Source organism: Leopardus geoffroyi, chromosome C1 (genome assembly GCF_018350155.1).
Source record: "Leopardus geoffroyi isolate Oge1 chromosome C1, O.geoffroyi_Oge1_pat1.0, whole genome shotgun sequence".
Lineage (NCBI taxonomy): Eukaryota > Metazoa > Chordata > Mammalia > Carnivora > Felidae > Leopardus > Leopardus geoffroyi.
Window position 1 is genome coordinate 71010487 of NC_059328.1, and position 14560 is coordinate 71025046.

The 14560-nt window shown below is 35.7% G+C and overlaps 1 protein-coding gene across 1 annotated transcript in view; it reads left to right on the forward strand.

Moving 5' to 3' along the window:
* The window catches only part of SAMD13 (sterile alpha motif domain containing 13), a 39708-nt gene that overhangs the window by 1905 nt on the left and 23243 nt on the right, over nt 1–14560 (forward strand). Inside the window, exon 2 of the mRNA XM_045478074.1 lies at nt 2916–3000. Within this exon, the coding sequence (XP_045334030.1) occupies nt 2948–3000 (53 nt within the window). The 5' untranslated portion in view covers nt 2916–2947. The remainder of the gene's footprint in view (nt 1–2915; nt 3001–14560) is intronic.

A 14560-nucleotide genomic window follows, 5' to 3' on the forward strand; every position in this document is an offset into this window, starting at 1 on the left:
TTGTTTGCTTTTTCGAGGGAGTAATGGTAAGGATGGGCAGAGAGAACACTCGAAATCTTTCTCAGTGACGATCTTTCAAGAAGTACATTTCTAATATTCTTGGAATAAGTAAGGGAACAAATTTTTGACTTTGAAATTCAGGTTGCAAATTTAGATTATAGTTGCTGATCTAGGGCCCTTAAAAATTACCAAAGAAAAAGGAGACCTTCTGCTTTCTCCTCAATTTTGCCTGAATTTTACACAGTCATACAGCAACAGATGCCTTTTTCTAGGATCCTTCTTGGGAACCTGTATTCTTTGCCCTATCTTGAGTGGTTTAGTTGACATCTTGACCTGAAAGTGTCCAAATATTTGTTGGTGTTTGTTTCGATGACAGCTATGCATGCTTCCTGTGTATCTACAGCATGTTTGTGGAATGGGAATGTTTTCCTTCAGTAGTGGTTCCCAGCCATGCAAGGAAATGGAGATTGACCAGGGTATCTTAAAAGATCAAGCCTAGTCTCTCCACACCACTTTCCCATTTCCTGGATGGTGGGAGATTCTATGAATTTGGGGGTTGGCATAAAATATCTTCTTTTTCACATGTAACTGATATAGTACCCAGTGCTCATAGACAGTGTTAGTTAACTTTGTTGAATTATGCTTTTTGTACAACTGGGATAAACAATTAAGATTAAATCTCCCAGAACTAATTGTTTTATAGAATGAGGTTTGTTTCATTTTGAATTTTTGCTGACTTCATCTGGCAGGTTGAATGCCAAAATAAAAGAATGTAGGTGTTCTCAGGAGATCTGGCCATCCACTTTGCATCCCCTGAAATATGTTACTTCCTGCATAATGAAGCCAAGGATTTTATGCTGAGCAGTACTTTCCTTATTCTCACAAAGAGATTACTTAAAAGCCAGCCCTGGGAACTTTGTCCATGAGTCTCTGTAAGGAAGAAAGAGTTAACACAGGGCTGCAGCTTCTGAGTATTCACTGGGTATAGCCCCTAAACACTAGGGTTTGTTTTTTTTTTTTTCCTTATTTTCTCTTGTGTTTTTTTTTTTTTTTTTCCTCCCACAGGGGAGAAAAATAGTTTTCGAAACATGACATCTGTGCTCAGAACAACAGCAAAGACATACCATGCAGCAACAATGAAGGGGAGGGGGAAGATAAGAGGCTATTGATACAGCTTGTTTTTCTTTACAAGACAGGTGCAGGGAGAATTCTGCAGTTTTTGGACTCCTGATTCATTCACTTGTACTAATTGTGCCGAAGGTAGTTAGCAAAAGTGAACAGGCACACTGTAGCTTTAAAAAGTCAGCCATGAACCAGAAGGCAGTTGGTGCAGCTTGTGTGTGATTCCTAACGTCATGTTGGCTGAGAGCCAGCCTGGTTTTATTTCACTGTGTCAAATTGTACCTCCTTATTGAATTCCTTTGCCAGCCTACTTTGTGAAAGAAAACATTGGGGTTTCTTTGGCTGTTCTTGATAAGCCTATAAAAAATGACATGTTTTAGTTGCTTCTAGGTAGGTTTTCTTTTTACTCTTCCACAAAAAAGAAAATAATAATAATAATAATAATAATAAGACAATGTGGTATGGTGTTACAGAGTATCATTGTGAGTGTTTTGTTTTGGTTTTTTTTCTGAGATGCTTAGAAAATGGTGAATGTGTAACAGTTTCCAACTGAAGTGAAATCATTCTTTTGGCATGGAGCAGCAGCACTATCTTCTGTCTACTCTGTAACGGTGTGTGAATGTATGTTAATATCTATATGTATATTAAATGTTGGATTTCTCTATGAATGATCTAAGTGGTTTAGCAACTGGAAGTTTGTGTGTGTGTGTGTGTGTGTGTGTGTGTGTGTGTGTGTGTATCAGGAGAAAGATTATCCCACACTTAACAGTATTATTTGTTAATCATCTACTTCTCTAACAGTGATAAAATCTTGTGAATATACTAAATGATGCACTTGTCATGTCAGAGTAATCCCTAGAGAAGGAGTGCCGAAGTATAAAGTAATTTGAGAGGAAATGTATTTAATTTATGGCTTCAGCTGTAGAACAAGCACGTTTCAGAACTAGTTTTTTAAAGCAGTTTTGTTCATAGCTTTTTCATCTTGCTAATTGCATATTAATTGTGGAAGGTTTTTATTTTTTCACAGTCCTCATCCTACTAAACAAAAAGACAAAGTGATGGATGCTACTATATTTCCTTGGATGTTTTGGTGATTTTTACATAAATCTAATGAGCTGCCTCCCCTCTCTTACACACACACACACACACACACACACACACACACCAGCACCACCTTTCTGTGCTAAGGGCTATCTGACATTTTTGTAAGCTTCCAGCTTTACCACAGCATGGCCATCTCACAGACAGGTTTTGAGGCTTTCGTTGAGAATATGTGAGGTAGGGGAATACTTGCTGACAAAAGCTTTAAGTGTTCTTTTGCATTGCAATGAAAAAATAGAAGGTTTGTGAGTGGACAAAAAAATGCAATTAAAAAAAGAAGAAGAAAAGAAAGAAATCACAGCCCGTGGTCTGAAGGGGCAGGAAAAGGGGGATTGTTTTTCTCGACTTTGACTCATTTATGAGTTGCAGTGTCTTAAGTGAGAGCTTGGCACCCAGGGGAAGCTGTGCCAGTTCACACAGCACTTGTTTTGAACGAGGATTCAATTTCATTTGCAAATGCTTATTGTCAAGGCAGGGAGTGCCAGTACAGATGAAAGCACCCCAGTCCGTCTCCTCCAGTGCTTTAGGTTTAATCACATCTCTCCAATCGCTGAGGGAACCGGAGGTTTAAACAAACATACGTGAACTGGTGTGAAGCTGGAAAAAGGGACCATTATATTTCCGTTTCAGAATATATATTCTTCTCTCACTTTCTAAGAATTAAACACAAGCTTTTCTCCCTTATTGATTAGTTGCTGAAGTAAAGGAACCCTGCAGCCTTCCCATGCTATCTGTTGACATGGAAAACAAGGAAAATGGCTCTGTCGGTGTAAAAAAGTAAGTGAAACTGGCTTGTGAGTTCTGCTTCTGCAAACAACAGAGGGACTTGGTTTCTATTTTTATACTTCTTGCTTATCTACTACATTACACTGTCTGGGGGTTGTTTTGCTTGGTCTATACTGGCCACCACACTCCCTTCTCGCCCCAGCCCCAGTTGCCTTTTTCTTTATTCCATTTCTAAGACAGAGATGACTCAGGCATCAAACCGTGCATAAAGGGTTAGTGTATCAGGCTTTGGAACAGGGACGGTGGAGGATCTCAGCCCCGCATTCTGTATATTGAAACAAAACACCGAGCAAACAGACTCTGTCTTCCAAGTCCATAGGCTTGTAGGGTGGGGGTGCAGAACAGAGAATTTGAGTCTTTTTAAGTAAAATCACCTCTGTCAAAACTGAGACCTGTAGTAAAAAAAAAAAAAAAAAAAAAAAAAAGGAAAAAGCTTTAGTTAGAATACTAAGTTGAATAACTCTGCCCTAACTAATTTTATAAACTGATCCTCGAATGTGAAACATTTCAGCACATAACATAGTGTTCTGTTTTCATGTCCGTTCTCACATTTGAAACTTTATATTTGTTGTGAGTTATATGCTTGATTGTTTTAAAAAGGAAAATTCCGTTGCATTATGTAGCATATTCTAAAACATGCTACATATTTCAGGGTAACTCATAAGATTGCTGTAAGTGTATGAAAAATATGTATATTCCTATTTAGGTGTTATTGTGAAGTTATAACCACTTTGGCTACAAGGAGAAAGTAAGTTCCAAGAGAGTGTTATCTGTTTTATCTTCCTTGTCATTTAGTTTAAAATTGCCCTGAAGTTGAACTTTGGAGGAAACTAATTAAATATAATCCATAGAAGTTATGGTATCTATATGAGGAAGGAGTATGCTATCTATTTGTGAATAGAAGGTATATTTTGCTTCACAGCAAAGTTACATTAAAATAAACTTAATAAAATCTGCTTTTAAAATTCCCAAGTAATTTATGTATCAGTGCCATGCTGGCATGCTTATCCCATTCTTGAAGTTTAAGGTAGATAAATGTAGGAGAAATGAAAGAAACAGATGCACTTTTTTTTTTTTTTTTTTTGTATGAGCAGTCCTGTCCAGTAGGACTGGAAATGTTGTACATTTTGCATCCAAAATGGTAGCCGCTGGCCACATGTGGCTGTTTAAAAATTTGAAATGTTACTAGTTACTAGTGTAACTGACTAACTGAACTTTTAATTAATTTTAAAAGTTAACAGCTTTATGGAAATATAATTGGCACATAATAAACTCCATGTGTTTAAAATATAAAGTTTGTAAGTTTTGACATTTGTATACATTTGTGAAACCATTACCACAATTAAGATGACCCCCAAGATTCCTCATAACTCTTTATAATCTCTTCCTCCTGTTCTTCTCTGCTGCCATATCCCTGGGTGACCACGGATAGGCTATGTGTCACTATAGATTAATTTAATTTTTCTACAATTTTATATAAATGAAACTATTCAGAGTGTACTTTTTTGGGGGGGTGGGGAGAGTGTGGCAGTCTGGTTACTTTCACCCAGGATAATTAATTTGGGATTCGCCCACGTTATAGTGTCTATCAGTATTTCATTATTTATTATGACTGAGTAGTATTTCATTGTATGGATATACAACAGATTGTTCACTGTTTATCCATCCACTTGCTGATAGACATTTGAGTTGTTTCCATTTTTTTGGTATTACAAATAAAGCTGCTTTGACCATTTGTGTACAGGTCTGTGTGTGGACATATGCTTTCATTTTTCTTGGATATATATTTAAGAATGGAATGGCTGGGCTATATAGCAGGTATATGTTTAACTTTTTAGGAAACTGTTTTCTAAACTGGTGGTCCTTTTACATTCCACCAATGGTATGTAAGTGTTCTGGTTGTTCTATATCCTCATGAGCTTGGTGTGATCAGTCTTTTTCATATTAGGTATTATATTAGGTGTGGTTTTCATTTCTATTTCCCTGATGACCAAAGATGGTGAGCATCTTATTGGTATACCATCCATACCTCTTTCATAAGTAAAATATTGTTCAAATATTTTGCCCATCTTTTTATTAGGCTAGTATTTATGTATTATTTTATAGACAGTTTTTGTATATTCTGGGTGCAAGTACCTTATATACGTAATTTGAAAATATTTTCTAGTGGTATGAGACTTGTCTTTTTATTCTCTCTACAGTGTCTTTCAAACTGTAGGAGTTTTTAATTTCAGTGAACTCCAGTTTATCCATTTATTATTTCATGAATAGTGCTTTTAGTGTTGTGTCTATGAAGTATTTGCCTAACCTAAGGTCACAAGGATTTTCTCTTACATTTTCTTACATTTGGGACTGTGATTTGGGGGTTAATTTCTGTGTATGGTGTGAGATAAGGATTAAATTGTTTCTGGTGGTGGAGGGGGATGGTAGGGTTTTTTGCCTATGAATATCCAATTGTTCTAGCTCCATTTGTTGAATTGCTCTTGCAACTTTGTTGAAAAATAATTGATTACATGTGTGTGAATGTATTCCTGGACTATTTTATTCCATTCATAATTTTGTATATATTTATGCCAATATAACACAGTTTTGGTAACTATAGCTTTGTAACAAATCTTGAAATCAAGTAGTGTTATCTATTTAACTTTGTTCTTTTTCAGACTTGTTTGGTCTCTCCTAGGTTCTTTGCATTTCCAAATGATTTTTAGAATCAGTTTGTTAATTTCTACAAAAATCAAAACCAAAAAAATGCCTGCTGGTGCTTCGATGGCATTGCATTGAATTATAGATCAACTTAGAGAGATTGATCTCTTAACAATATTGTGTCTTCCAACCCATTGATGCAGTATTTTTGTCCATTTACTTAGGTCTAATGTAATTTCTCTTAGTGGGGTTTTGTAATTTTCCATCTCTAGGTCTTGTACATCTTTTGTCAGATATATCCCTACATAATTTATAATTTCAGGCTATTATAAATGGTATTGCTTTTTAAATTTTAATATCCAATTGTTGATAGTATATAGAAATATAATTGATTTTTTTTATTGACCTCATATTCTACAATCTTGATAAACTCATTTATTACTTCTAGTAGCTTTTGGGTAGATCCAATTAGATATTTGACATAGACAATTATGTCTTGTAAGTAAAGACAGTTTTACTTTTTCCTTCCATATGTGAATATATTGTATTTCTCTTACTGCCCTTATTGCACTGAGTAGGCTCTTCAGTGAAAAGTTGCATAGAAGTGGTGAGATTGGACAAACTAGTTTTGTTCCCTTAAGGGAAAACATTTAGTCTTTTTCTTGTCTTTGGCTTTCTATATATAATGTGCCACTTTTTGTCTGCTTTTAAGATGTTTTTCTTTATCATTGATTTTCAAGCAATTTGAGTATGAGATTTGGTATAGTTTTGTTCATTTTTCTTGTGCTTGGAGTTTTGTTTTGTTTTTCAGCTCTATGGACTTTGTTTTCATCAAGTATGGAAATTTTCCAGGCATTCTTTTTTGGTTCCCCTCACTTCTCCTTTGGTGATTCCAAATATGGTGTATTTGATCACTTGATACTGTGCCACAATTCACTAATGCTCTCGGTTGTTTTGTTTTGTTTTGTTTTTTTATTCTTTTTTCTCTGTGTTTCATTTTGGATAGTTTCTATTGTTTTGCCTTCAAGGTCACTAATCTTTTCTTCTGAAGAGTATGATCTTGTTGTTAATCCCACTCATTGTATTTTCCATTTCAGACAATGTAGTTTCCATCTCTAGAAGTTCAAACTGGGTCTTTTTTTTTTTTTTTTTTTTTATGCCTTGACATCTCTAATTAACATATTCATTGATGCCTCTAGCTTCTGAATATGTGAAGTATAGTAACTTCATAATATATGAAGTAACTGTTTCAGTGTCTCTACTAATTCTATCATTTCTCTGTCCATTTCAGTTGATTGATTTCTCAGTGAGAATGGGTTATGATTTTCTGCTTCTTTTCATACCTGGTAATTTTTTTAAATGTTTATTTACTTTTGAGAAAGAGAGAGAGTCAGGGAGGGGCAGAGAGAGAGAGAGGGAGACAGAAAATCTGAAGCAGGCTCTGAGTTGTCATTGCAGAGCTGGATGTGGGGCTTGAACTCATGAACTGTGAGATCATGATCTGAAGTGAAATCAGAAGCTTAACCAACTGAGCCATCCCAGGCACTCCCATACCTGGTAATTTTTGATTGAATGTCAGATACTGTGAATGTTACCTTGTTGGGTGCTGGATATTTTTGGTATTCCTACAAATAGTCGTCTTTTTTTTTTTTTTTTTTGAGAAGAAAGTGCAAGTGTGAGTGGGGGAGAGGGGCAGAGGAAGGGGTAGAGAGAAAGAATCTCAAGCAGGCTCCACACTCAGCCCCACAAGAGACTCAATCCCATGACCCTGGAAACATGACCTGAGCTGAAATAAAGAGTCGGAAGCTCAACCAGCTAAGCCACCCAGGCGCCCCTCTATAAATATTCTTGATCTCTGTCCTGGATGCAGTTAAGTTACTTGCAAACAATCTGATCCTATTAAGTCTTGGTTTTAAGTTTTGTTAGGCAGGACAAGGGCTGCATTTAATCAAAGGGTATTTTCCCCCTCTTACTGAGGCATGGCCCATCTTGTACTCTAGCCAATGCTCTTGAATTATGAGGTTTTCCTCTCTGGCAGATGGAGACAAGCACTATTCCCATCCCTGCATGATCGCCAAGGATCATGCTCTCGAATTTTTATGTTGGGTGGTTCTTTCCTCAGCCTTGGTTAGTTTTCTCACATGTATGTGATAATCAGTACTCTGCAAAGCACTTGAAGAAGTTTCTGCAGATCTCTGGGGTCCTCGAGCTGAAAGCTGTCTCTTCTCTCGTCTTAGGAACTCTCCTCTGTACACAGCCTAAATTCTCTTCAGGCAGTGATGGGATAGAGCTTATCTTGCTTGTTTTCCATTCCTTGGGCATCAGTGCCCTTTATTACATACGTCCAATGTCTCGAGTGCCATTCTTTCATATACATTTTTTTTCCTGTTTTTCTAGTTGTTTTAGGCAGAAGAATAAATCTTGTCCTCGTTACTCCATCTTGACCAGAAACAGAAGTTCCAGTTAATTAATACAGCCACAGCGGCCAGTGGCTAACCTGTTGGACAGAGTAGAGTTAGATTATATAGAATCCCAAAAGGCACAAAACACAGGATCTTATTGTTTCTGAGACCTACCAAAACTGGGGCTTGTGCTGCTCTTATTTCCAGGCATGAAAAATAATAATTGTGTTACTAGGGAGTATACTGTCACAAACGGTCACTTCCAAAGAAGCCTAAGATAACAGTCCTTGTTCACTGGCCACATGCTTCTGATCAGAGCTTTAGTTTTGCAAGGCTGCTGTTTATGGAGTCCCTACATATATCTAGTACTTTGTGTGAGACTTGTCAGTCCTCACAACCATATTTTGAGGTACTGTATATGTTATTATTCCCATTTTATAGATGAGAAAACTGATGTTCCAGGAAGTTAAAAACATATTACTAACAAGGCATTTTACATCTTTTGTACTCAATTTTCTAAATCCATTTTGTATTTTATGCTTTATATCTCAATTTGGATGCAAAATTTTCATTGGAAGTATTTGATCTGTGTTAGATTTCATAAGATTTACAGTTAAAAAAGGTAGAATCACATACCCAAATAATTCCAAACATACTTAAAAGTTCTAATAACTGAATCAAATACCAAAAAATTATTTTTGTATTGTATGTATATACATTGACACAACTGGTTCTTCTTTTTTAGAAGATTTGATTTGACTTTGAAGCAAATATGTATCAGTTTCAAAATGTCCAAGTTAAATAAATTTACTAAGATTTTGTCAGTTCAATCTCATTAACATTGAATTCAAAGTGGTGTATACATTTATAAACAACTATAAGTTTATCCATGTCAATATATCATTTTTTCAAATTTTTCTTAAAATTTGTTAGAAAATTACAAAATTATCATTGTATACTTATGGTATATTATTATTGCTCTATTGTATGTATACTCTGAAAGGTTTCAATTTCAAATTTTATGCCAGTTTAGCTTGGTCACAAACCAGCTTTTCCTTTTTTTGGGGGGTGGGGGAGGCAGGTCCAAATTTAGTTCATTCACATGTAGTGTGATATCAATGAAAAAATATAATATACTTTGCCATTTTTTGGTCTTCATTGAATATTTGGCAAGCATTCATTTGATGTAATAAAATCTTGAATTGGATTTAACAGTAGAGTAGATCTTTGTAAAATTCTTCTAGGACTTATCCAACAAGAATTGGCAAAGAACACACATCATTAAATTCATTGTGTGTGTGTGTGTGTGTGTGTGTGTGTGTGTTTAACAGTTCCATTATCTGGCATTGATCCATAGCATTTGCAAATATATAGTGAATGATTTAACAATGGTATCTATGACATTTCAAGAATTTGCATTAGAAAACTGAACATGGATATCATATAGATAGATAGGTAGAATAAAGCGGTGAGGGAAACATCAGTCACTTGTTTTAGAATTACATTAAATCCAGATTTTGTTTTAGTTAACATCCATCAGAATAGAGTTTAATTTTTTCATATCTAGTTGAAATTTTTCTTTGACAGATGTAAAAGATTTAAAAATATTTAAAGTATGAGTTCAGTTTTTCAGGCCATTAATTGACAATATTTCTTCGAAAATTTGGAAGTTTTTTGAGACAAAGCATACTGCAAGTGTCAATTGGGCAGTGTCTTTTATGTTGCACTATTTATGTAAAGCTAAAGAAAAGTAATTGTGTTTTTCACATTTTTAACCAGTTGATCTTTGATATTGTTAAAAAGATTTTGTCTTCTTCAGGCAATTGTTGGATGGCTTGACTGAAAACTCTTTCACTTTTTGTGAAGTACCTTTTTAGTCTTTTCTCATAATATTCTAACAACACTGAATATAACCAGATGTCTATGGAAAAATTGTTTTCTTTTTTGTGCAAGAATCCAAGCCGTATATAGCTATACAAATTTATAAGCTCAGATTCTGTTTAAAATCACTTTAAAGCATTTTGTTGGACATTTAATTTTGAATTCAAGTGGCTAATGTCATTAGTTCCTTTTTGGTTGTTGAAAAGAAAGTTACCAAATCTATATGTTAAATGAAAATTCTCTTAATACTGTACAGTCTCTTAATACTGTACATTTTATTATCTTTATCATTTTTTTACACAACAGTCTGCTTTTTCTCCTTTTGCTCTGCTCCAGCAAATTGCAATTGCTATTCATTGTGAAATTTACAATATACTTTCAGCCAGCCTCCTTTTTTCTTTATTCTTCTGGTTCTAATGCTAATTTCTACATCTCCTCTCAATTCTGCATGAGTAGTATGCTACCCTTTTAAACTTTCAAATTTATCCATACCTATTTTTAAAAATTTTTTTAAATGTTTATTTATTTCTGAAAGAGAGGCAGACGGAGTGTGAGCAGGGGAGGGGCAGAGAGAGAGGGAGACACAGAATCTGAAGCAGGTTCCAGGCTCTGAACAGAGCCTGATAATGGGCTCGAACCCACAAATTGTGAGATCATGACCTGAGCCAAGTCGGATGCTCAACTGACTGAGCTACCCAGGCGCTCTGTATCCATTCCTATGTTTAACTAAAACATATTTATTATAATTAAAGTAGTTAGGAATGTCAACTTAATTACCAAATGTAACATACAAAGAGATTCTTATAACTTGACCTGTTTGCCTCAAATACATTACAGTGCTACATGTGTGTGTAGGAAAAAATCATTTGAACTGAATCACTCCGTTGATACCAACTTGATTGGTTGTGTGTTTGTGTATAATACTAGAGAGGACGCATGCATCTGATAGGGGAACTTCAGCAAAGTATCCTAGGTGATGCAGCATTTAAAGTGATATGTTGTCACACTAAAACAACGAAGTTGTGTTTAAACATATTTTGTACCTGTTCAAGTTTTTACATTTAAATTTAAACTAATTAAAATTAAATACAATTAATAATTCAGTTCCTTGGTCAAATGGCTACCATATTTCACAGGTATATAGCCAGGTGAAACTCTCGCACATATGTTCTAGGAGGAAGGTTAGGAGGGAAGGTTAGGAGGGAAGTGAGGGGGTATGGATGTAGTCATTGTCAAGATCCTAACTTTTATTTTGCCTGGTGGGTTCATGGCTGTTTATTAAGTTTAAAAATAACTAAATAAGAGGGAACCATCTTAATAATTTGGACTAGATCCTATACATTTTGTATACAAATACTTTTCTGATCCCATATGTATAAACATAGTCATACAAGAACATACAAGTATATTCACATGTGTTCAGGAATATACACATACATACATAGGGATGTGCACATATACTTAAAGGATACATAAAATAAGCTTTTATTGAACAAGTGGGATTACAGTTGTGTTTTTGTGGGTTGTAGATGCACAGATTTTAGATTAATCGTAAACATTGATACATGACACTCTTATTGACCTATGTTTGAACATGTTGGATCCATGTTAGAATTTTTACTAAATTCTAAAAAAAAAAAATAACCAAAAAGAATTCTAGGTATTTTACATGTATGTGCCTATCTGTACAAATCACAAGTATTCAATATCAGTTTTTTTGTGTCATTTACTTAGTCTTACTCCCTTTTTCAACAGTGAGTCTTTTTTCCCTTCTTTGGTTTTCTTCTAGGATAGAAGAGGAACAAATGTTCCCACACAATAGACGCTTATAACAAGTTAGCAGCTTTTCAACAGGAAGTGGTTTATTTCCCTACCATCACCATGTCCCTCACCCCTCAGTGGAGAACTCTAATGGAATAGAAAATTCACAATAGCAAAGTTTAGCAAGGACTTTGAAAAGAAGCTATTTCTTATTAATGCTGAGCCTTTTCTTGCACGCATATCTCACCTGCCTTTGTGGTCAGTATATGGTTTCATTTTGAAGCATAGACTTTTTTTTTTTAATTTTGAAACTAAAATTCCTTTTATAATTTTAATATGATACTTTTATTTGTGATGAGTGCTATAAAGTTTTAAGCTTGCTTTAATAGTATAATACTGACTTTTGGGAGGCTCTTAACTATAATAACTATTAAGCTAAGCATTAAGTTAAAGAAATTAACATTTTTGCCCATGTGAATTAGGGTTAACAGGTGAATGGTGGAAGTAAATATTAAGGTAGAGTTAGAAGTTATTGTTAGTATTGTTAGAATTTCAAAATTCTGATCTCATTGTAGAATTATCAGAGAGGCTTTTTATATAACAGTAACAACAATGGCTACTATTATTTAACCTTATAAAAATTATCTAACAATGCTTGTGTGTACAACAATCCACCATTCAGGTCCCCATCTCTAAGGGAAGCAGTCATATCTAGGGTTAAATAAATAACCTAATGGGATATAGGATACTTGGTTATTTGTCTGGAACCCTTGCCTGGCTCCTTAGCAAAGGAGGAAGAGGAAACTGATAGAAATAATTGTGTGTCTGATCACTGGTTTCAGCTTTTGCTCATTTGCTCCTAATCCTGTCCATTTGTGGTGCCCCATAAATAATCAGTAGTCCTTAGATGTATTTTCTTTGAAAGCCATGAGGAAATTATATCCATCTGCTGGGTAGTTCCTGGGTACTCTCTCCCCATTAGGCTCCTCTTGTCTGTTTTTACCTTTCCCAGACCCCACAACCACACTCCTTGACTCTACGTGAACACAATGAGTGATGTTTCCCACCATGCTATTCTTTCCAGGGAATAGCAATCTGAAACAGAGGGTCATTATGATGGTAAGATACCTCTATACTAAAAGCAGGGGAAACAAAACTCCTAAAACATTTTAAGTGGCTAAATACCAAATGCTTCTTAATGGTTTGGAAGGAAGGAAAGAAGGAAGGATGGAAGGAAGGGAGGGAGGGAGGAAGGGAGAAAAGAAGGAAGGGAAGAAGGAAGAGAGGGAGGAAAGAAGGAAGGAATAGTGAGAAGGAGGGAAGAAGAAAAAAGAGAATAGGAGGGGAGGTAAACTGAGCCCATAATTCAAACTTGAAAAATAACCTTTCTAATCAGGATCTGATGTTGTAACCCTTCTGCAGATATTTTTGGTGGGATAAGTTAGGGTGCTATATGGTTTCTTGAATACAAATAATATATGGGAGTTAATAGTGATACTTGTAACTGGTACAGTTTTATTTTTCTTAGTGAAGCTAAAATTCATTCCTTAATATTTTATGGTGTCTGTTCACTATGATACTCAGATGGCATATTGGCTCAGGCTACCATAACAAAACACCATAGGCTGGGTGGTTTAAACAACAGAAATCGTTCTGGAGGCTGGGAAGTCCAAAATCAAGGTACCAGCAGATTCAGTTCCTGATAAGACCTGTGTTTCTGGTCTTTATGTGGACTTCCCACAGTGCATGCATGCTGGCTGATAAGGCCGCCAGTCCTACTGGATTAGGATCTTACCCTTATGACCTCACTTAATCTTAATTGTCCTATCTACTAAAAGCCCTATATTGAAATGCAATCATATTGAGGGTTAGGGCTTCTACATATGAATTGGTAGGGGGGGGCACAGAATTCAGTTTAATCATAGGGTCTTATGACAAATATTTGATTATTCCCTTAAATTAAATGATAACCTGAGTTAAGAATTGAGTTTGTTTATTGTGTTTATTTGTATTGTGTCCATTGCAAACAACTACCTTAAAGAAGTGTACATTTCAGGGGCACCTGGGTGGCTCAGTCGGTTAGGCGTTCGACTTCAGCTCAAGTCTGATCTCACCATTCGTGAGTTCAAGCCCCGCATCAGACTCTCCGTGTGTGTGTGTGTGTGTGTGTGCACGTGTGTGTCTCAAAAATAAATAAACATTAAAAATTTTTTTTAAAAGAAGTGTACATTTCAAAAGAATAAAATGCATAAAACCAGAGAGTCAGCCAAGCATGTCATCATTTAAAGCATGAAAACAACAGGAGTTTCAGTCAAATCCAGCAAAATTCACACACATGCATTATATATCTTTTATACGTTAGCGGCTCTGATGGGTTGCTGTTTTCTACCTAGTTTCTGGCACGCTACTGATATCCCTGCAGAAGGAGAGCCGAGCTTGTCTAATAATAAAGCCATAGTTAAGTCCTTTGGAATAGTGACCTCTGGGCTGTGGCTCAGAGCAGGGAGGGAAGGCTCGTCTGGTGGTGCTTGCACAGTTGTCTTTAGTGTTGACTGGGATATGAAACATAAGTGTGTTTGTGTTTTGCGGGAATTTTGGCATGAATTGTATCTGATAGTGAATAAAAAATTAATTCGTTGCGTCCTCTTGAGAGGAGTGTCCTTATTTACACTTGTTCAGAGGTCTTTATTTGTACAAATAAGTTGAGAACAGGTAGGGAAAGAAGCAGTTACAGAATCCCTTGTTTTTGGAAAGATGGGGTGAGGTGCTGGGGAGACATTCCCAGCAGAGGTATGTCAAAGACAGAATGCCATGTAATTTTGGAGGAGAGCCATCAGCCTGAAGGAAGAGTCTAGTACAGCGGA